Below are 21,666 nucleotides of genomic sequence, written 5' to 3'. Positions count from 1 at the left end.
CTGGGTTAGGGTGCTTAATACATTAATCATTAGCATGGACTGTAGTTGTGTTTTATAAATCAAGGGACCAGCTACTGCATTAAAAAAGAAATGTATTTGAAATAAATAAGAATTAAAGTAGCCTAAATATAAACCAGAAAAAAAATCATATTCTATATACATGTATAATTCTAAATGTATTGTAACAATGTAATCCATGCTGTCTCATGTCAAGTAATTGTGTGATGTGTTCTTTTATTTCATGTCATTTAATGTCACGTTTTGTCATTTTAATCCATGTTATTTTGAGTTATGTAATTTAATTGCGTGTGGTATCCTTTCCGAATGTTGTTTAGCGTCCTGCTGTCCTTTGTTTTGTGTTACATCACTTCAAATCTCTTATCATTTCAGGCCATAATACAGTAACTCTTATGTCACACGATAAGGGATTTGATTGGTAGTCATTAAGTGAATTGAGTTTTATAAGTTACTAATTCATTGTCAGTGTGTTAACTACAGTACAGGGCGACCAGCCCAGGGTTTGTAGCTATGAAATGTACGGGGATGCTAATAGAATAATATATAGGTCATCCAAAAAAAGCTATATTAGGATCATTTCCACCGCTTTACCTGAACCATCAATTATCTGGGCTCCCTACGGAGCTACCAGACCCTCTCAACCGCACGTCCACCATCCCTGACAGAGAAAGTACCTCATACAACCCAGTACAAAATAAATCAATACTATCATTTTAATGCTGCCAGTATCACCACTGCTGTTTAAGAGGTAAGCATGTCATGTTATAAAAATGCTCACTTGTTATCTTTTACATTATATAGCATTTAGCTTAGCTTTTATCCAAAGCAATACAGTAACTGCAGTAACCCATGAAGATTCAAACTAAGGACAAACATAACAGAGCTGACATGTTGTTTGTATTTGCCAAGGTCAAACCGGTGGGTGTTCAGTTTGCAATGGAAGATATGTAGACTCTCCTTTATCCTGATGTCAGTGGGAAGCTCCTTCCACCATCAGGAGCCAGGATAGCCAAAAGGCCAGTCTTTGTTGGTGGGTACCTGGGTCCACTCCTTTTCTCATCACTGTTTCTGTCACAGTGCAGGGGTTGTGCTGTCCCCTCCAGCAGAGGCCCAGCAGTGGGAGGGGGACACACAGGGGGACGGCAGCAAGCAGAGGGGGAGGACCTGAGGTCACTGTGGGGGGAGCTCTCTCTGTGCGCCATCACAGAGCTCGATCCACTGAAACAGCAGGTAAATAAACATTAATGTCCAGGTATCTCCTCTGCTAACTGGTGGATCCGTCTCACTACAGGGGAGGTGTAGTCATCATTAGAGAGTTGGCCATCAAGGATACAGGCAAGCTGTTGATTAATCTGTCCTGCTGGCGGAGTATTGTTACCCTTTCAATTTAAACCAGTGTTGTCCAAGTTACTGCCCGGGGGCCAAATACGGCCAGCGGGCCATTTTGAATCGGCTCTCAGCAAATTCAGGAGTATAATGGAATATGGCCCACAAATGAAACTTGTGTTTTCTTATATCATACTTCTTAAATATATATGTAGAAATATATTACACAGTAGTATTCATGTGTTAATAAGCCCACTTTTCAAATAAATTCAGTAAAGTTGAAAAACTTTTTTTCTAAAAATCAGTTAATAATAAAAAATCCCAATGACTTAGTCACACAACCAGGTTGAAATATACCCTTCATATGTGCCCTTATTATCAGCACTCTGAGGCTCCTGTTTAAGGGATGAGCTGCAACACTGTCTGTAACAAAATAAATGAACCCTATGGAGAGCTGCGATGGAGGCTGTTTTACACATATGTCTGTCTACATTTTGACCTTCCATCCACACTTTTTAACAGCTTTCAAGAAATGACAGCCTCCATTATCTTTTGTTCTGGTGTTTCATCAGGCCTAACTGATATCATACGGAAAATATATAGCTACAAAAACTCACAACAAAGACACATCGACAATCTTTTAACCTCCCAGTTTTTGAAATGCTTGCATGATGATAAAGTAGTGATTTGTTGGCAACAGATTAATGGTAAATGTAAATGAGTATAATCAATGCTTTAGTGTAATTAAATCAGTACGGGTGATAATAGAAAGCAGAATGGCTGGCTGATGTTACACAATAACCCGTAACACACCGGATCAACTAAGTCCTCATCATGGTCTACAAAGCCATTAACCACACAGGCCCCACCTACCTACAGGACTTACTTAGTACACAAGATTCAAAAACATCATGCACCCTCAGGTCATCCAGCACCAATCTCTTAGCTGTTCCCAGACAAAACTGGCCAGCATGAGAGACCGTGCTTTCTCCTCCCTCGGTCCTCGTCCGTGGAATCAGCTTCCAGAAGACTTAAGGATCTCTGCATCACTGTTGATCTTCAAGAAAAGCCTGAAGACCCACCTGTGCCTCACCGCGTTTCCCTGACTGCTTCATTTTATATTTAAACCTTTTATGCTCTTAGCTTTTTTTTTCACTGGTTGATTTCTTTATATTCTTTTATTTCATTTTAGTTTGTTTCTTTTCTCCCCCATAGCATTGTGAAGCACCTTGAGCTAACGTTGTTTTTAAAATGTGCTATACAAATACACTATGTATATTAATAACATCTCGGACCGCAACCTCCCCTCCTCCTTCAGCTGACTGCCTCACCCATCTACTCACCCTTTCACACCCCATCACCTGCAGACCAATCTCTCATCAGCCCCTCACTTTATATATCGGACCGGTCCGGATCTTCGATCTTCTGTCAGTTAATCAAACGTGGTCTTCAGTCATCCTTTTGTTGCCTGCTCCCAGCCTCCTCCTCTTTCCTTTGTGTCTCTGCATGCAAGTTCGCCTGTTAGTCTGTTTGCCAGCTCCTAGAGTCCTGTTGGGAACCTGGAAATGTCGAGTACCCCAAAGGTTTATGTTAGAAATGTAAATTATGGGTCCTCAGCTCATACAATTTGCTGGATGCTGTAACTTGCATGGCCACTGAGAGTACAGATATGGCCACATTCTGGTTAATATTACCATTGTGGATCGACAAACGTCAAAAATAGATTCAGCATCCTCAATAGCCCCCAAAACCACTCCAAAATTGTCCAAATCGGCCACATCATTTTTGTTTTACTATTAATTATTTAATGTTTACATAAGCTATCATGCCATTCATTTTAATTAACACAACATATGATAATTGTGCAAATTGCCCATCATATCCGGTAGTTCCTAAGTACTGGGGACCCCTACTACATTTGTAAAATAAAACTTTGGGGTACTCTACGTTTCCGGGTTCACTATGCCGGCAACTAGACTATATCTAACCCCTAACCACCACCACCAACTTCTTCTAACTTTCTGTTGCTTTAATGGATAATGGGGGATAAATAGCTGCTGTTTACTCACACTGCTAACCACTTGAGAAGCCTTTTTCATCAGCACACACACTCACACATAACTTCCATGTGCCTGCAGATCTCCATGATCATATCCAGACAACATGCCTATAGGAATTCTTTCTCTGGCTTTGTGCAGGAGCAGCTGTGCCTATTTCTGGTGACTCAAACAAATAATCCAATTTCATTGCCAATTGACATGAAAGTTGTTCTGTTTTCCATTCTTGCGGTGTTATTTGTACTGAGGGCAGTGCATGTTTTTGGTGCAGTTAGGATAATTGCCTTTTGGATATCCTCTGGTGATAGAGTTAAGAAATGCTCTAAGCTATCACACGGTCCCAGATCTGAGTGTTTGGATTGTTGGCAGGCTGAACATGACATATGCATCTCCTCCCAGAATGTCCCACAGTGCCCTGCAATGAGAGGCAGGCTCATCACGGACATCCCGGCGCTGCCATGGTTTCAGAACTCCATCTGTATCTGCCTCTCTGTGGTGATGAGGAGCAAGAGACAAAGGAGCCATTACTCATGAGGTAGGAGATGCTGGGGTTTGGGGCGTGGAGGCCAAGTTGAGTCATAGGAGGGCAGCCATCTGCATCAGTTCCACAAGCTGCTCCTCGGATAATATCTTCCGCGACACACCTTCGGTTTTCACCCTCCTTTCCAGAATCTGGAACAGATCTCCAAGGCTGGTCTCAGAAGTGATGTCATTTGGAGGGTGGGGAGACAAAACATTTTTTCCCAAGCAATTACAATAACTGGGGTGCATGTAAGGGCATGCCCACTGGGTCTAAACCAGGGGTGTCCAAACTTTTTTCACCATGGGCCAAATACAGAAAAATATACGAAGGTCTGGGCCCCTTACTAGAGTTGAAGTATATTGCCTCTTAAGTTTGGTTATAAGTTAGCAAAATCAATCAAATGCAGGTAAGTTAAGCTTGACATTTGAATATGCTTTAGGAAAAAAACAGCCTACACCACAGCTCTCCGTAGGGCGCGCTCAGAGTGCTTATAATAAGGGGGAAATGAAGGGTATATTTAAAGCTTGTTATGTAAATCAGTTATTGGGCCTTTTTCTTATCAACTTAGATGTGTTAGAAAATGTTTTCAACTTTAATTGCCTGAATTTATTTGAAAAGTGGGCTCTTTAACTCATGAAAACAGTGTAATATATGTTTACATATCGCCTTGTGCTTGACTTATATTTAAGTACAATATAAGACAAGCACATTTTTTATTCGTGGGCCATATGACATTATACTTTTGAATTAGCTGAGGGCCAATTTAAAATAGCCTGCGAGCCGCATTTGGCCCCCGGGCCGTAGTTTGGACAACCCTGGTCTAAACGATCAGTTATATCCATGGAATCACTGCATGCAACTAAGAGGAAAGAGAGGATGACGTTCCAGGATGTTCCAGGATGTCCTGAAACATCCTGGAGAGGTGGAGGAAAACCCTGGGCTGTTAGGAGTAAACCCCAAAAAACGACGTAAGAAGTTAGTCAGTCTGTTGAAACTGCACTACTTCAGAGCTTTATGTTCAAAATGTGTCAAGCAGCATCCAGACGCTGTTTAGGAGAAATGATTCAATAGAATTAAAAAGCTCTGATAAAGCCACTGTATGCTACACACAGACACAAAGCCCCCCCTGCTGGTGAGCTTTGACTGGTACTGAGTGACCGAAATGAAATGTTAGTAATTAGTACATTTCTTTTACTATTGTTAAATGATTTCTCATTAAGGAATCATCACTTTAATAGTCAAGTTGCCAGCTCAAAGAGTCCTAATGGGAACCCTGAAATGTTGAGTACCCCAAAGTTAGCAGCGTGTAAAGGCCTCACTGCTACAGCTCTGCATTTTTTCCGGGCTCCTGCAGGTCTTCAGCAGAGGAGACCACTGCTCAGGAGGTCCCGTCATCACCGGGGTGTTTCCCACCCACACAGCAGCCAGGACAGAGTGGGCTCCACAGCCCCCCATGATGCTCCCACACACTCCCATGCAACCAAAAAAACGAATCCTGCATGTAGTGTCTAGCAGCCGGGACAGTGTGTATACTTCCATAGTTGATGGGTAATGATCTTTGTCTAAAGGGAGGTTAGAAGAAATGAAAGCTTCATTTGGTTGGATTCTGTGTCATTTATGGCCTAATAAAGCCTTGATTTGTCAGTGTGAAGAGGTTTTAAACAGTCACAGATGTCATACCTGAACTACACCATATACAGTATGCCTCACTTTGACATAAAAAAAGTGCCTACAGGCGTCATGACAAACAACTGTTTTTCTAGTTAATACCTGTGGCCTTTGCACATGTTTTCTATACTAAATACATATTTTTTCTTAGGATTACAATAAAGTGTTTTCATGTGCTACAAACATTAATGTATTAGTTTTTGCACTACAGTGAATCCATTCAATCAATTGTTTCAGGTATTTGTGGAAAGTTTGTTTTCTTATCAGCTAAGGGGTGTCATGTTCACAGGAGGTCCAGCGCTTCAGTTTTAAACCTGTTACTTTGAGCCAAAAGTCCAATACATCCTGCTGACTAACGGTCCTCCAAGGGACACCTTCAGGTCAGAGATGTCCTGCAGTGATCCCCCACCCCCACCCCTGCAGCTGCCTGCTCACTGTGGCAGTTGTGTGTAGGGTCCGGGGGCTGGCCTGCTCTCAGTGCACAGGTAGCACAGCATGCACCACACACTGTGCTCCGGAGACATCTGCACCCCACTGCTGCTCCGGAAAGGCCTCAGAGCACAGGAGCCTGTGGGACAATGCAGGGGGGGGAGGTGTACTCAGATCTTGTACTTGAGTAAAAGTAGAAGTACCAGAGTGTAGGAATACTCTGTCACAGTAAAAGTCCTGCATTCTAAATGTTCCTCCAGTGAAAGTAGAAAGTACTCTCATCTAAATGTACTTAAAGTAGCGACAGTAAAAGTAGTCATTGTTTGATTGGTCCATTTCAGAATAATATCTCTGATATGTTTTATAATGATTGATCATTAAAGTGTTCTCAGAGCTGGTAAAGGTGCAGCTAGTTTGAATGGCTTTGTATACTGCAGGGTAGCTGCTGGATTTACTGCAGGTGAACTAAAGTCTGATTTAAGGGCTGATCATATTTACCATCATTAATCCAGATCTGTAAAGGAACTACAGGGATTCAATACATGTAGGGGAGTAAAAGTACACAATTAACCTCTGAATTGTAGAGGAGTAGAAGTACAAAGTAGCATAATATTGAAATTCTCAAGTATACTAAAAGCATCTCAAAATTGTACTTAAGCACAGTTCTTGAGTAAAATTACTTAGTTACTTCCACCTCTGGATCTGGAGACTGTGGAGAGGTGTTTAGTCTCTTTTTGCTTGTTTCTTTAACTATATTGGCATTTTTTAAACTGAATATAAGACAAAATATTACCCAGGATGAAGTATGCAGCTGCACTGATGCCGAGGATGATGAGGAAGATGGTGCCCAGACCCAAATCCCCTATGGCACAGGCGTTTGGACAGGCACAGGGGCTCTCCACCCAGATGTGCAGGGGCCCCTCAGCGGCCAGGCTCTGCTCACGGATGGAAGAGAAGGACTGTTCTGGATTGCAGTGGTAATGCACCACTGTGAGGGGCCGTTCGTCATGAACTGAAGGGGGGGGGACACAATGATCATGGTCCACAGCAGGAAGTGACGGATAAACAAGCATCCTATTATCTTTGTTTTTATTATGTTATTGCTCAATGTTCTTATTTTGCTTTTCTTTTTGGAAAGAGAACATTTGACAAGAGGCTCTTACCAAGACAAGAATACAATTACTTACAGTATATATGTTTGTTCAACACCAATTTTAATGATAATAGGGTCTAAACGGTTTGAAAGTATATTATTATATGTTTTAGGTTCATTAAGATTATTCGATTATTAAAGATAAACTATTGTTGTCCCTTTATTCTATTTAGGATCATAATTACCCCTAGAGGATAACATTGCATGTGTTCAGCATCTGAATAGCTACTGCTCTGAGATGCTTTTTATTTCCTGACACCAGTACTGTCTCTTAATTTCTTTTACCAGAAGATTGAAAGATATGTATGATCCTGTAGCTGCATCAGGCTCACTGACATGCACCATAGGTGAGGTTTTAAAGCTCACCAAAGTAGGAGACAGACAGCGTCTTCAGGGAGTCGTTGTAGTGGAACTCATTCCCCTCGTGTCTTCCATAGCAGATATGTTGACTAATGTATCTGTCCAGCTTGTGAGACCTATTAATAAAATATCCCAAAACAAGCGGGATTCACCGGGCAGAAGAATGAAGCACAGAGATCTGAACATCCTTCTGGAGACACGACACAATACTATGATTCAATCAAGAACAAGGCAGTTGTCAAACATGTACGGCCCGGAAGAAATGAAGAGACCACTTCAGCACTTGTTTTATTAGTTATACGTATGTCTTTGAGTTAAATGCATTTTATTTTATTTTATTCTATTCTATAAACTACTGACAACATTTCTCTGTGTTGGAATTCAACAGACACTGGAATGGCTGCCATATATACCTTTCCGAGAACCAGCACCTTATCGTGGTGGAGAGGTTTGTGTGCCCCGATGAACCTGGGGGCTGTGTTGTCTGGAACCTTGTTTTCCTGGTAGGGTCTCCCATGGCAAATTGGTCTCAGGTAAGGGGCCAGACTAAGATTGGTTCAAAAGACCTCATGAAAAACAAACAGAAAAGTGAGGATACCCGGAGGAAGCCCGGGGTCCCCTTCTGGAGCCAGGCCCAGAAGAATGACTCATCGGCAAGCGTCTGGTGGCAGGGCTTGCCACGGAGCCTGGCCGGGCACAGCTCGAAAAAGCAACGTGGGCAACACCTCCACTTCCCTGTCCCACAGGCCCACCACATACGGAAAACAGCGATGGGGTCAGGTGCGCTGCCAGAAGGGTGGCAGTGAAAGCAGAGGGTCTCGACGGACCAGACCCGGGCAGCGGAAGCTGGCTTTGGGGACGTGGAACGTCACCTCTCTGTGGGGGAAGGAGCCGGAGCTTGTGCGGGAGGTGGAGCGTTACCAGTTGGATCTGGTGGGGCTCACCTCTACGCACAGCGTCGGCTCTGGAAACTTACTGCTGTGTGTGCTTATGCACCAAACAGCAGTTCAGAGTATTCGGCCTTCTTGGAGACCCTGAAAGAAGTCCTGTATGGGGCTCCTGAAGGGGACTCCTTAGTCTTGCTGGGAGACTTCAACGCACACGTTGGCAATGATGGAGACACTTGGAGGGGCGTGATTGGGAGGAACGGTCCCCCGATCTGAACAGGAGTGGTGGTTTGTTACTGGACTTCTGTGCTAGTCATGGATTGGCCATAACAAACACCATGTTCGAACATAAGGATGCTCATAAATGTACGTGGTACCAGAGGAAGGAACACTTTGAGGAACTCCTGAACCCAACAACTCCGCCTTCTATGTCAGACGCAGAGCTGGAGTATGAAGAGGGATCAACTCCAATCTCACCGGGGGAAGTCACTGAGGTAGTTAAACAACTCCACAGTGGCAAAGCCCCGGGGGTGGATGAGATCCGCCCAGAAATGCTGAAGGCTCTGGGTGTTGAGGGACTGTCATGGTTGACATGTCTCATCAACATTGCGTGGAAGTCGGAAACAGTACCGAAGGAGTGGCAGACCGGGGTGGTGGTTCCCCTTTTTAAAAAGGGGGATCAGAGGGTGTGTACCAAATTACAGAGGCATCACATTACTCACCCTCCCCGGGAAAGTTTACTCTAAGGTGCTGGAAAGGAGGGTCCGGCAGATTGTCGAACCTCAGATTGAGGAGGAACAATGCAGATTTCGTCCTGGTCGTGGAACGACGGACCAGCTTTTTACTCTCGCAAGGATCCTGGAGGGGGCCTGGGAGTACGCTCATCCGATCTACATGTGCTTTGTGGATTTGGAGAAGGCGTATGACCGGGTTCCCAGGGAGATACTGTGGGAGGTGTTGCGGGAGTATGGGGTGAGGGGGTCTCTACTCAGGGCCATCCAATCTCTGTACTCCCAAAGCGAGAGCTGTGTCCGGGTCCTCGGTAGTACTGTTTTCCGGTGAAGGTTGGCCTCCACCAGGGCTGTGCTTTGTCACCAATCAGCACCTATAAATCTGAGGCCATGGTTCCCAGCAGGAAACCGATGGACTGTGCATTCCAGGTAGGGAATGAGGCCTTACCCCAAGTGAAGGAGTTCAAGTATCTCGGGGTCTTGTTCTTGAGTGATCGAACAATGGAGCCTGAAATGGGCCGGAGAATCGGAGCAGCGGGACTGGTACTGCAGTCGCTTTACCGCACCGTTGTGACGAAAAGAGAGCTGAGCCAGAAGGCAAAGCTCTCTGTCTACTGGGCCATCTTCGTTCCTACCCTCACCTATGGTCATGAAGGATGGGTCATGACCGAAAGAACGAGATCGCGGATACAAGCGGCCGAAATGGGATTTCTCCGCAGGGTGGCTGGCATCTCCCTTAGGGATAAGGTGAGAAGTTCCGTCATCCGGGAGGGACTCGGAGTAGAACAGCTGCTCCTTCACGTTGAAAGGAGCCAGTTGAGGTGGTTCGGGCACCTAGTGAGGATGCCACCTGGGCGCCTCCCTAGGGAGGTGTTCCAGGCACGTCCAGCTGGGAAGAGGCTGAGGGGTAGACCTAGGACCAGGTGGAGGGATTATATTTCTTGGCTGGCCTGGGAGCGTCGAGGAATCCCCCAGGTAGAGGTGGTTGATGTGGCCAGGGAAAGGAAAGTTTGGGGCTCTCTGCTGGATCTGTTACCTTCACGACCCTGACGGATAAGTGTGCGTGCGTAAGTGCGTGGATGGATATGTAGAGATTAATATTTAAAAAACATGTGGAGTGGTCTCTTCACTTTTTCCAGAGCTGCATGTGAGGGCAGAGGGCCGGCTTTTCAAAGGTCTTTAGCAGAAATTCAGCCCAGTACACCACCATATTAAAATCTCTCAAACAAACACAGACAGATTCTAAAAATAAAAATAGATTTTAAATGTTAAAATGTGCCAAAAGTCTATTACAGTAAAAAAAAAAAAAAAAAACTGTAATGGGAGTATATTAAGAGTGCGGTTTCTTTCTTGATTATGGAAAGTATTTATCATCATTAGTGTATTGGCCCCCTGCCGGACTCAAAATTAAGAACACTGTATCCACATGATCTCCAGAGAGGTGATTCTATAGCAGTGTTTAATCACAATATAAAATAACATTTCAGTCTTTATTTGACGGCTTTATTTATAAATTACTGGAGATTAAAATAAATATTTGACACTGTTTCACAAAAGCTATACTGGATAAATGACCGCAGTCATAATATGGTCTACTGGTTATTACTGTAACTATAACACTAGATCAGGTGAGACATATGCCTTCATGTAAAAGCATGATTTAACTGTTTCTGTTTGGGGTGGAGCACACTTTGAACTGTTAACTAATAGTTATTAACATTGTTGATTCACCTGTTGTAATAGAAACCTCTACATTATTACTAATACAATACAAATATTAAAAACAAAAGCGGACAATCTTCACATTTAAGGTGCTGGAACCGTGAATGTTTCAAAATGACTACTACTAAAATACTTTTGTAAATGGTTGTAAATATACACATTTGTGAAGCTATACTATAACTATACTGTGAGCTAAAACATCATCAGGTACAAAGTCAAATATCTCCCAGGATTAAGTAAAGCAAAAGTTTAAAGTAGCAGGAGAGGAAAGTACTACTTAAGTACAAGTACCTTAGTAATACATTTTAGCTGTACTTCTGCAATGTGCCACAGGTACAAACTCATTGTGCAGAGATGAAGTAGAAGTCCTGCGTCAGTGAAAGAGCAGAATCAGTCAGCATGTTTTTTTAATGTCAGCACCGAGTTCTGTGTATTCCACCGTATGATTCTTTTTGATGCCAAAAAACCGGGCCAATGTGAGCACTCAGAGTAGTATCCAACACATCAGCCAATGTACGAAAGCCCGGTGTAGTTATGGACTCTGACCTGAATAAAAACTTGCATCAAAGGAATTTTAAAGAATTTGCATTTTAACCCCTAAAAAGCACATCCAGAATGACTACACTCCTGTCTCCAAACGACCTCAAGAAAACTGGTCCATGCCTTTGTTTTAGCAGGCTTGATTACTGCACCAGTGTCTTCACAGGTCTGTGGAACAAGACAACTACAACTCCTCTTGCTGCAGCGTTTCTCTTATCTCTGTTATGAATTATCTTTTTATTTGATTTGTTTTTTTATTATTATGTGTTAAGGCTCTGTTAAGCACTTTGAATTTCTTTTGTGTCTGAAATGTGCTTTTTAAATAAACTAACCTTACCTGATGGCGACACATGCAGCGACGTTGGAGCAATTCCCCCCCGGCTGGTCCTCTGGCTGAGAGAAGGGCAGGCAGGGGCTGAAGGACACAAGCATCTCTACACCCGCTGACATCTTCGCGGCTGGGAGTCGCTCCAAACGCCCCAGGAAACCATCGGCATCCCCCATGGCCTTCAGGTTTATCACCCCGCTCCCGTCCTTCATGATGCATTTACAGCTGTTGACTTTGAAGCAGCCCGACTTCTTAGCGGAGTCCGGATGAGGGGAGAGAGAGGAGCAAAAGATGTTAAAACAAACTAAGAGTGTGAGCAAGACTCTTTGAAGGCTCATGATGACCCTGTGCACCGGGTGGTAGCGAGCTCTGTGTTGTTGGTAACTGAAGATCAGCTGGCAGCATGGGGAGGGGAAGAAAGCAATTAGAATGAAGGTGACTGTCATTCCAGGCATTCCTCAGGCCTGTGCACAGACCAGTGTCTTTCCAACTACAGCGCAACACAGCAAACACGTCCTCCAGTCTGGGGGCAATCCTAGACACAAACATCATTTTGCAATTTTTTTTAAGCTGCAAACGATTCAATTTAAATATCATAAAGCCTGGACAAATTGAACCAAAAAATCAGCATGATGAGGGAGGGGCACGCTTTTGAGTGAACTGTTGAGAATCCTCTTCAAAGCTAACATTCAAAGTGAATGTAGGGTGGGGGGAGACCGTTTCTAAACGTTTTTCCTCATCAGCAACAACGCCGAGACCAGTGTTGTAGCACTCGAGTCCAACTCGTGAGCTAAATTTAGAGACTCCTGACTTGACTTCGACTTGAGCACTAATGACTTGAACTCGGACTCATGCATTCGGACTCGCGATGACTGGAAAGGACTCGACTTTGTCATTAAAACCCTAAGGTCGACGAACGCGCCGACGCGTTTTCGCAACGTTTTCGATATGTTTCTATTAATATCACATTTCTGTGAGTGTTATGTTTTTCAACTTTAACAACATCTATACTTAACTTTGGTGCTGCCAGCCTTTTTGTAAATAAGCTATTCATGATAAAAATACATGGTTATGTATGTGCAAATAAAGCACATTAGAGCTGTATTTTTGTGAGTGTTATTATTAAGAGGACAAGAGTGTAGTTATGAGCACTAAAGCGCATTAAACGCCAATGACGCTGGAAGTAGGGGTGCTGAGGGGGCTGCAGCCCCCCCCTGGTGGCAAGAGGCTGCACATGCAAGGCAAAGCCATGCCGGACAAGTTCATTTATTTTGCCCTTTCGCATTAAGACTTTTGACGTCATTGGGTTTCTCAGACCCCCCAACTCAGAAGGACTTCCAGCGTCCCTGTTAGACGCTAAATTGCATATGAACGTTCATAGCGCCCGCCATTAGGACACGCCTATTAGCTGCGGGACCACAGTTGTGTTTTTTTTAAGTTTAACAACTTGTATGCTTACTTTAGTGCTGGACTTGGCCTCGGACTTGATCAATAAGGACTCGACTCGGACTTGACTTGGATGCAGTGGCGGCTGGCCAATAGAGGGCGCTAGGGCGCCGCCCCACCACTCACCTCTCACCACATTTCCTTGAATAAGACATAAAAAATGAAATAATAAAATAAAAATATTTCGAAATATATGTATATATTTTTTTAGATGTGCAAGATAAATATTTCATAGTTAATGATGAGTAAAGTTGTTTCGTTCGTTGACATTGTCTGATTGGTGACGTATTTCCGCCCTGGGGCGCAGGAATCTTTGCCCATAGACTCTCGTTAAAAGTTGTACATGCGCAGTAGCTCCTCTTCAATACAAGAGATAAGACGATGTTGGGGCGCACCTCTCCTGCGCCCCGAGCTGAATGCAGCTGGATTTGGCGGCGGGGCTGACGTCATAGCCTTCTATCATAAAGTATGTGTATTGTCCATGTTAAATATGATATATATTATTTAAATATATAGATATAGAGATATATCTAGAGATAGATAGAGAGATAGATAGATATTTATTATATATGTATATTGGCCATCTGTATAGTAATATAGCACATCTGTATATTTGTTCATACTACATCTGTTTATACTTTGCCAATTATTCCCACCTCTTTATACTGCCCTTATCTTTACATAATCACTCTTAACTGCATATACTGTGCATACTCTATATATCACACTTGTTTCTCTTTGCACTTCTATCTATCTATCTATAATGTTGTTTTTGTTGTTTTCATTTATGTAAATACACTCGTTTGATACCTTAGTACATGTATGCGTGCTTTTTATTTTATTTTATACATTTTGGAGTTATAGCCCCCCCTGGAGAAAACTCCACCAGCCGCCACTGCTTGGATGAGTAGTGGACTCGACTCGGACTTGAACACTGGAGACTTCAACCTGGACTTGGACTCGAGGCATAGTGACTTGACTACAACACTGGCCGAGACCCAACACAGGAAAGAGGTGAACCAGCTGGCCACGTGGTGCATACATGCATGCATGTAGACTACAATCTCTTCCTCAATGTGGGGAAAACAAAGGAGATTGTTGTCGACTTCAGGAGCACCCACACCCAAACCCCATAGCTTCCTAGCACTAAATCACTGTGATGTTCGATAGGCACAGCCTTAAGACTGCATGCACTCATGAGCCTGTGAGAGATTTGGTGCTCATCATCAATCCGACACTTACCGATCAACCCCAGACATAGCATTGGTGACTACCATCTCATTGCTTTCACCTCCCTTCAGGAAAAGGTTCGCACTGATCGAGCTCACAATCAGAAATATTTATTTGCTTATATTTCCTGTAAATCATTTTTGTCCACATTGTAAATTTTTACATTCTTTGATGCTATTATTTATTATTAATTACATATGCTTGTTTATTTTCAATAATGTTTGCTCAACGCAAAAAATTCCAAATTGGTTCATTCTATTCCTAAACATCTTTTCACCAGGCTGTAGAGGCTAACTCTCCCCCTGCCCTGGACCTGACTTAACACGCCACAACGCATCAGTACTTTTACACTGGACTGACGTTTGCACGATTAGTGGGACAAGTATTCACCCGGTTGTACACCCCACCCACTGACCATCGATGGTGCTGCTGTGGAGCAGATGAGCAGCACCAAATTCCTGGGGGTTCCTCTCCTGCAGGAACAACACCACGCCGCTCGCCAAGAAAGTCCAGCAGTGCCTCTACGTCATGTACCTGTACTGAGGCGCCATCGAGGGCTTCCTCAGCAGCTGAATCACTGTGTGGTTCGGAAGCTGCACAGCCTCTAAGACCCTGCAGTGCACCATGAGCACTGCTGAGAGGATCATTGGTGCCTCACTCCCATCACTCCTGGACACTTATAACCCCGACCTCACCCGCAGAGCCCTCAGCATTGTGGGTGACCCCTCCCATCCCTCCAGTTGCCTCTTCACCCTCCTGCCTTCAGGGAGAAGGTTCCGCAGCCTGAGGTCGAGCTCCACCAGACTCAGAAACATATTATATTCTGCTTTATATTTTGTTTTTTATATTTTCTGTACAATTTTTGTCCAAATTGTATATTTTTTACTTCCTTTTTAAATGCTATTTTATTTTATTTATTGTAATTACATTGCATTGTTTTTATTTTTCTTATTGTTCTGCTGCAACGCAAAAAAAATCCCAAATTGGGATCAATAAAGTAATTCTATTCTAAACATCTTTTCACCAGGCTGTCAGGAGGCTAAACTCTCCCCCCTGCCCCCATTGGACCTGGACTTTAACACCCCACACACATCCAGCACCAGATACTTTCTACACTATGGACTGTCGTTTGCACTGGATTGTGGGACACAGTATTTCAATATCTCGGTCTGTACACACAAACTGAAAGATTGACAATAAAGTTGAGTATGACATGTCATATTATTGTGGTCATATATATCATGCAGTATTATTTTGGACACTTGGTGGCAGTCCTGAGATGTGCAGGCAGCTGTGAATATGGGGGCAGAGGACAGAAAAGGGGAGGGCACTCGAAGAGGGAGTAAAGCTCATCAGGTAGAAGAGGAAAAAACTGGTACATCCATCCACTGTAAGATCACTTAACCTCACTGTTACTGGCCCCTGAAGAATGTGTGTTCAACCATAACAGAAGGTGAGCACTGATAAAATTCAGCACGCTCAGAGTTTGGGAGATAAGTATTTTATTTCATTTCAGAGGGGTTTAGTGTGGGCTTCTTCAGGAGAGGATTCACTCTTGCCTCCAGGGGCGGATCGTCCCTGAAAGGGAAACCAATATGCTCATCTCAATTCACGACACTTCCACTACCAATGTCAGGAAATGAAAAACCCTGAAGGGTCAGCACCAGCCAATCCTACTGGCATCATTAAAATTAAAATGGATAAATATTATGACTGGACCTATGTATCCAGACAAAATCACTAATCAACATTTCTTGCAGACTTGAGGGGGTAATGACACCAAAAGGCCATTGTCAAAATCTCCATGTCACACCTGCAGAAACCTTTGTGCATGGTTTGTGATCAGAATTGCTTTGATGGACAAAGACACCAGTTCAAGTGTTACTGAAGTGCAAGAGATAACGTGTGTCGGAGAGAAAACTGAACAGACTGTTTTGTCTAACAGATTTTATTTTGTCAATAGAAAAAGCCTCTAAGCTTTGACTGCAAATTTGCGGACTGAGTAGAGGAGGTCTTTCCTCTGCTGTTTCTTGGTCCGCAGAGACTCCTCATGCTTGTTGAGCCGGCGGCGCAGAGCTCTGGTCTTCTTGGGTCTCAGATCCAGGGGCTTGTACTTCTTACCCTGGAAGAAAGGAAAGTAACTTTCAGTGGAGCTGAAAACATTTGGTGAAAATGCAAAGAGACAATAGTGAAGGACAGGAACAGTTTATACTTCAAAGTGATGTCTTCATGAGAAGTATTTCACACATTGATTATTTAGGAACACATCTCAAGTCTCAGTCTTTTGGTAAGCAGTTGTGAATGCATCAGCACAACATCAGCACAACATTTATCATCTTCGACGAGAGAACCACACACAGTGGGGCTGGGGGGTGGTTACTGCCAACGGGAAACTGCTCGCTCACCTTGTAGAACTTCCTCAGGTTCTCCTTCTGTGTCTGGTTGATTACAGTCAGGACTCTGGCGATGGACTTGCGGACCACACGGCTGCAGAGAACAAAGTCACAGTGGATTAGCACAGCACATTTTACATATGCGATTAGTGTTTGCAAAACATAAATCCTGTCAGATCACCATGAGAGAATACAGAGAAGTGACTGTTCTGACATGATTAACGTCACTTCACATTTCAAAATGCTGCCATTTCAGAGAATACAAGCCTGAGCTACAATGGTTTATTAAATGTGACTAATGTTGAAGCAGTAAGCCAGTGAAGGTACACATGTACATTCCATTAACAATTGTAAGTCTGATTTATAACCGGTTTACTCTGGCAATGCATAGTATACCAGTATATGAAAGTCAGAATGTTCCTGTAGCCCAGTTAATTATTTTAACTTAATGGAAGATTTAACTTACCTCATTTACAAGTTACATTGAGGCATTAAAGCACTCACTGCAGGCAGAGAGGGGGTGCCAAACATCTAGCAATAACATTTCACTATAATACTGTACATGGCTATCTCCAACGTTAAACCACGGATTAAAAATAGTCAGTAGTCTGAACCTAAACAGCAAATTATAGCGCCAACATTGGCAGTGAAAGGTCAATACAGCAGCGCCCCCTCCCTAGACATAAACACCTCACAGCTCATAAGGGACATCCACTTACCTAGAGCATTTCACCAACTGAAATTAGTGCTGCCAACATCTCTTTAAAGATGTAAATGAGTTACAAGAAAGGCAAAGTTTAGAGATGGGACTTAATATAATTCCCAAAGAGTTGTGTTTTGTCTTTTTAAGGTTTGGCCTATGGTAGTTTCAGTATTAGCATCAACATTTATAGGCAGGTTTCAAATTAAAGTCAGAATTCTTATTAAGTGACACTGGTGTGATTCTTGTGGATGATGAATAATAGGCAGACAGTAAATGAATGACGCCCTGAATCACACTGCATGGTTCTGAATAGGCTACCTTATAGCAAGGAAGAGTTGGTGGGAAAGTGTGCCCCACAGTTAAACACATTTCCATACCGGGAACAACGTTACTTACATCTTGGACAGCTTGGAAGCGGCTCCTCCGGTAACCTTGGCCACACGGAGCTGGGACAACTCATTCTTCAAGTCATCCAGCTGCTTGAGCAGCTCTTCCTTCTTCTTGCCCCGCAGATCTCTTGCCTTGATCTTGGCCTGGACCATTACAAAATAAAAATGTATGAGAGAAAGCAGCACATTGGTCTCACGCCACCCCAGACATATCTTCCCGACACGAGTCAGACGAGGTAATGCGGCTCGTTGTGGATAACAGAGCTACTTTAGAAAACCGCTTTAAAGTAGTAATATTGTGCCTGTCCTTACATAGTAAGCAGTAGCTATCAGTTATGCTATTTACAAAGCTAATGGTTGTAGACAAGCCGTTATTGTAATGTAGCAATATTAGCTGGCAGGCTATCGTTAGCCAGACATGTATCCATTAGCCTGCTGCTAGCAGCTCAGCCCCGTCTGTCAGAAGCAGCGCTTAAGAATTTTACATTTTATTACATTCCAGTGGCAGCCTACTTATCAATATACGCAGGGATATCAACATGAATAGCTTATGTTAACGTACAACTAAAACGAATACGGTTTACTTCAGATAAACATGACAAAAAACATAGTTTTTGGGCGAGTGTCGAGCTTCTCACCATGTTCCTTCTCGCAGCCCTGTCGGAAAGGCCGGACGCACCGCGTGCAGAGAAAAAGTAGCTTCCGGAGAGTTTCTTCCTCACCGCTCAAACTTCCGTTATGAGGAAATACAAACAGCGCTACTGACGGCGAAGCGGGGAACAGCGCACAAATCAAATCAACCTTTCGGGAATATAATATAAATCCTTCCGAATAGTAAATCATACAAAACCAGAAAAACCGGGCAATCGTTAGATTTAGTTTTCTCTTCATATTCTAGACTTAAAATGCTACAACAACACAATGTTTGTGTTCTGTATTAAAAGGAAAACACCCAGACTGGAAATATTTCCAGCCTTGACACTTTAAATGTATTCCAGGTGCTTCTCATTTTACAAGATCTGAGTTTTTAAGCACTTTAGTAGAAGGTTAGTCACATCATGATGATAAGACTCTGATCATATGTATTCATCTAGTTAAGAATATGATTTAAATATGATTTAAAAATATGGAATGAGCTGGTAGCTAGAGAGGTGCCAGTTCTCCTCCTAGGCCACTGCCGAGGTGCCCTTGAGCAAGGCACCTAACCTCTATCTGCTCCCTTGGCGCCGGGTACCTGGCTGCCTCTCTGCTTTGCCACCTCTCCTCTGCATGTGGTTGTATGTGCATGTATTTCCTCTGTGTTTGTGCATGTATATCCTCTGTGTGTGTAATGTGTGTCAACACAACAGAGTAGAGAAAAGCAATTTCCCTGTAAGGGATTAATAAAGTATGTCTTCTTCTTCTTCTTCTTCTTCTTCTTCTTCTTCTTCTTCTTCTTCTTCTTCTTCTTCTTCTTCTTCTTCTTCTTCTTCTTCTAAATGTATTCAGTGTTGTTGTATAGCCTCACTGCTCACTGAACCCTTAAAAAAAGACTTTAAAAGTGTATAAAAGTACTATAAACCTCTACTATAACTTGACTGTTTCTTCAAAAATACTTTATTTTTGATTCATAAAACCCTAATCAGTACAGGTTGTAGTAAAAAGAAAGGGGGATGTTACATTCTATATGCTTGGGGAGTCATTTATATCATGTAAGAGGATTTTGTAATCAGGATACAGAAAAATGAAACTGTAAAAGTTCCCTTAAAGTTACATTTAAAAAGTACTGTTAAAAATGTACTTGCAGGATTGCTATACATTTTTAGATACAGAATACCACATGTATTACATTGCCTGTAATTGTTGTGGTTTTCTTCTTTTTGACAGTTGAGTAAGTGGACACAGCATTTGTTAAAATACTATGGATGGTCTTAATCCATATCCACAAGTAAACTAAAAAAGTTTGTATTGTTTCCTTGTCCTTCCTTGCCCTCCCCCCCATTTTCCCCCATCATTTATGTGCTCATGGCTTTCATTGTTGGTCCATAACCTGAATTAGCCTAATCAAAGGCAAATCTCTGCACGGATGATATTTTTTTGATACAAAATATGTGGCTTCTTCTTTTTTAAGTTCACATTGTTCTGCTATTTTACATAAAACATTTTAGTAACGTAATCAGGTTACATTCATTTTATTTTGTGATACATTTTTAAATAACCCCCAACCCTGTGTATTGTTTCCCCACCACACACTCCAAATGTCATGATAAAACACCCTAAAGAAAAATTGACAGAATACTTGTATTTTGTGCCTCTACTGCAGGGGTGGCCAACTCTCGAGCCGCATGCAGCTCTTTGCCCAGTCTCAGTTCATATCGAATTTTAATTGTGTGTGGTTTTTGTGCGCATATGTATCTCAGTTCACAAAGGGTTAACAACACACAAGTTCTAGGCCAATGGTTACACAGAGTTTTCGACACCGAGGTGCTTTAGCCAATCAGAATGCAGATCCTGCAGTACCGGAGGCGGGCTTTACTCCACTATGTGACAGTGAAGGGAGAGATCTGCTCTGAACGGAGAAAATAAAACTCAGATAAAACCATAATAACTCAATAAAGAGTTGTCAAATCAAAACGGTAACACTTTGCGGTTGTAGGTGGGTCATTTCAGAATTGCGGTTACATTTGGTGTCCCAGCAAAAACAATGTTAATTATTTTCTCCTAAAAAAATATTTTCAGACCCTGCTTTCAATATTATCACTAAATAGACTGTATGTAAAAAAACAACAATGTTTGGAGTACATTTTATGCACAATTTATTTGTTAAATATTCATCAAATGATTCCCACACCCTCCAAAACCATCAAAATTGCCTGTCCCAGGACAGAAATTCACATTTTCAACTTGAATAAATATTACATAATTCACCAAAATTTGCAGATTTTTTATGATAAATCTATAAATATGTATATAATCAGTTGCACAGAATGTTATTTTCCTCTAACACAGCTGATCTTGATATTTAAAAAATAAAAAATGTACCTGTCCCAGAGCTCTGTCAACTCTGTTATGTCTGGCATAAAACTACATAAAAAAACCCTACAGCATTCAAATAAAACCATGTGACCTGCACCAAGTGATGTCCCTTCCTTTTCCTCTCTTCCTTGGAGGGAACAATGGTATGTTTATCTTTCTCTCTTAATAATTTGTGCAAAATGTTGAGAACAAACCAAGAGTATATTTATTAAGCGTCAACTCTGTTTGTATGATGTTTTAGTGAATCTCTCCATCATTTCTTAAAATATATATATATGATGGAAATTCATAAAGTTGTGGTTTTAGTCATGGCATGTGTTGTCTGGTTCTAAGATAGCACATGGAGTTAGACACAAAATGGTGGAAAATGTCAACTCTGTTATTGTCAACTCTGTTACATTTTCATGATAACAGAGTTGACAGCGACTAACAGTCACGTTTTCAGTCACTTTTGACCATTTTGCTGTAGTTAATATATAATTGAGAGTTATTTTTCTGTAAAGGTGAGATGTGTGATGTCGCTTTCCAGGTCATTAAAATGTAATTGAAGATGGTGTCGGCAGCAGAAAGGCAACGGCAGTACAGGGCACGGTGAGAGGCTGACCCTGAAAGGAGGGCAGCGAATTTTAAAAAAGACAGGGAGAGATGGATGAAGAGAAGGGATGCAGGGTCAACTGGCCAAGTGGCTACTCTGACTGAAAGGGGGAAGAGGCAGAAGAGGAAATATTGGAGAAAGGCTCAGCAAAGA

At 42.5% G+C, this 21,666-nt stretch overlaps 2 protein-coding genes and 1 long non-coding RNA gene across 3 annotated transcripts; 1 reads left to right on the top strand and 2 right to left on the bottom strand.

Annotated features, from left to right (window-relative positions):
- The first annotated feature begins 1,170 nt into the window (after nucleotides 1-1,170).
- LOC134874182 (uncharacterized) lies at nucleotides 1,171-5,878 on the top strand. Its single transcript, XR_010167032.1, has 3 exons — nucleotides 1,171-1,248; nucleotides 3,801-3,936; nucleotides 5,279-5,878. It is a non-coding gene; the product is annotated as an uncharacterized LOC134874182 (long non-coding RNA).
- Nucleotides 5,503-15,036, bottom strand: LOC134874181 (uncharacterized). Its single transcript, XM_063898217.1, has 5 exons — nucleotides 14,834-15,036; nucleotides 11,752-11,993; nucleotides 7,541-7,650; nucleotides 6,815-7,033; nucleotides 5,503-6,160 (listed from the first exon to the last, which is right to left on the bottom strand). The coding sequence occupies exons 1-5, from the start codon at nucleotides 14,834-14,836 to the stop codon at nucleotides 6,024-6,026; spliced, it is 711 nt and encodes a 236-aa protein (XP_063754287.1). The 5' UTR covers nucleotides 14,837-15,036; the 3' UTR covers nucleotides 5,503-6,023.
- Nucleotides 15,037-16,350: 1,314 nt separating this feature from the next.
- Nucleotides 16,351-18,681, bottom strand: LOC134874058 (large ribosomal subunit protein uL29). The gene is made up of 4 exons (XM_063898046.1): nucleotides 18,542-18,681; nucleotides 17,911-18,047; nucleotides 16,824-16,905; nucleotides 16,351-16,540 (listed from the first exon to the last, which is right to left on the bottom strand). The coding sequence occupies exons 1-4, from the start codon at nucleotides 18,542-18,544 to the stop codon at nucleotides 16,391-16,393; spliced, it is 372 nt and encodes a 123-aa protein (XP_063754116.1). The 5' UTR covers nucleotides 18,545-18,681; the 3' UTR covers nucleotides 16,351-16,390.
- Between the last annotated feature and the right edge of the window lie 2,985 nt (nucleotides 18,682-21,666).

This window comes from Eleginops maclovinus, chromosome 12, assembly GCF_036324505.1.
Source record: "Eleginops maclovinus isolate JMC-PN-2008 ecotype Puerto Natales chromosome 12, JC_Emac_rtc_rv5, whole genome shotgun sequence".
NCBI classification, from domain to species: Eukaryota; Metazoa; Chordata; class Actinopteri; order Perciformes; family Eleginopidae; genus Eleginops; species Eleginops maclovinus.
The sequence above is the reverse complement of the archived record's forward strand: the minus strand, read 5'-3'. Positions and strand labels throughout refer to the sequence as shown.

Excerpts from the sequence above, each read along its gene's own strand:
- LOC134874058 (XM_063898046.1), bottom strand. Across the intron at positions 16,906-17,910 it reads GCTTCCAAGCTGTCCAAGAT|CCGTGTGGTCCGCAAGTCCA; the intron begins GTAAGTAACGTT and ends TGTTCTCTGCAG. Across the intron at positions 16,541-16,823 it reads ACCTGAGGAAGTTCTACAAG|GGTAAGAAGTACAAGCCCCT; the intron begins GTGAGCGAGCAG and ends CCTTTCTTCCAG.
- LOC134874181 (XM_063898217.1), bottom strand. Across the intron at positions 7,034-7,540 it reads GCTGTCTGTCTCCTACTTTG|TTCATGACGAACGGCCCCTC; the intron begins GTGAGCTTTAAA and ends CCCCCCCTTCAG. Across the intron at positions 6,161-6,814 it reads AGCTGCATACTTCATCCTGG|GCTCCTGTGCTCTGAGGCCT; the intron begins GTAATATTTTGT and ends ATTGTCCCACAG.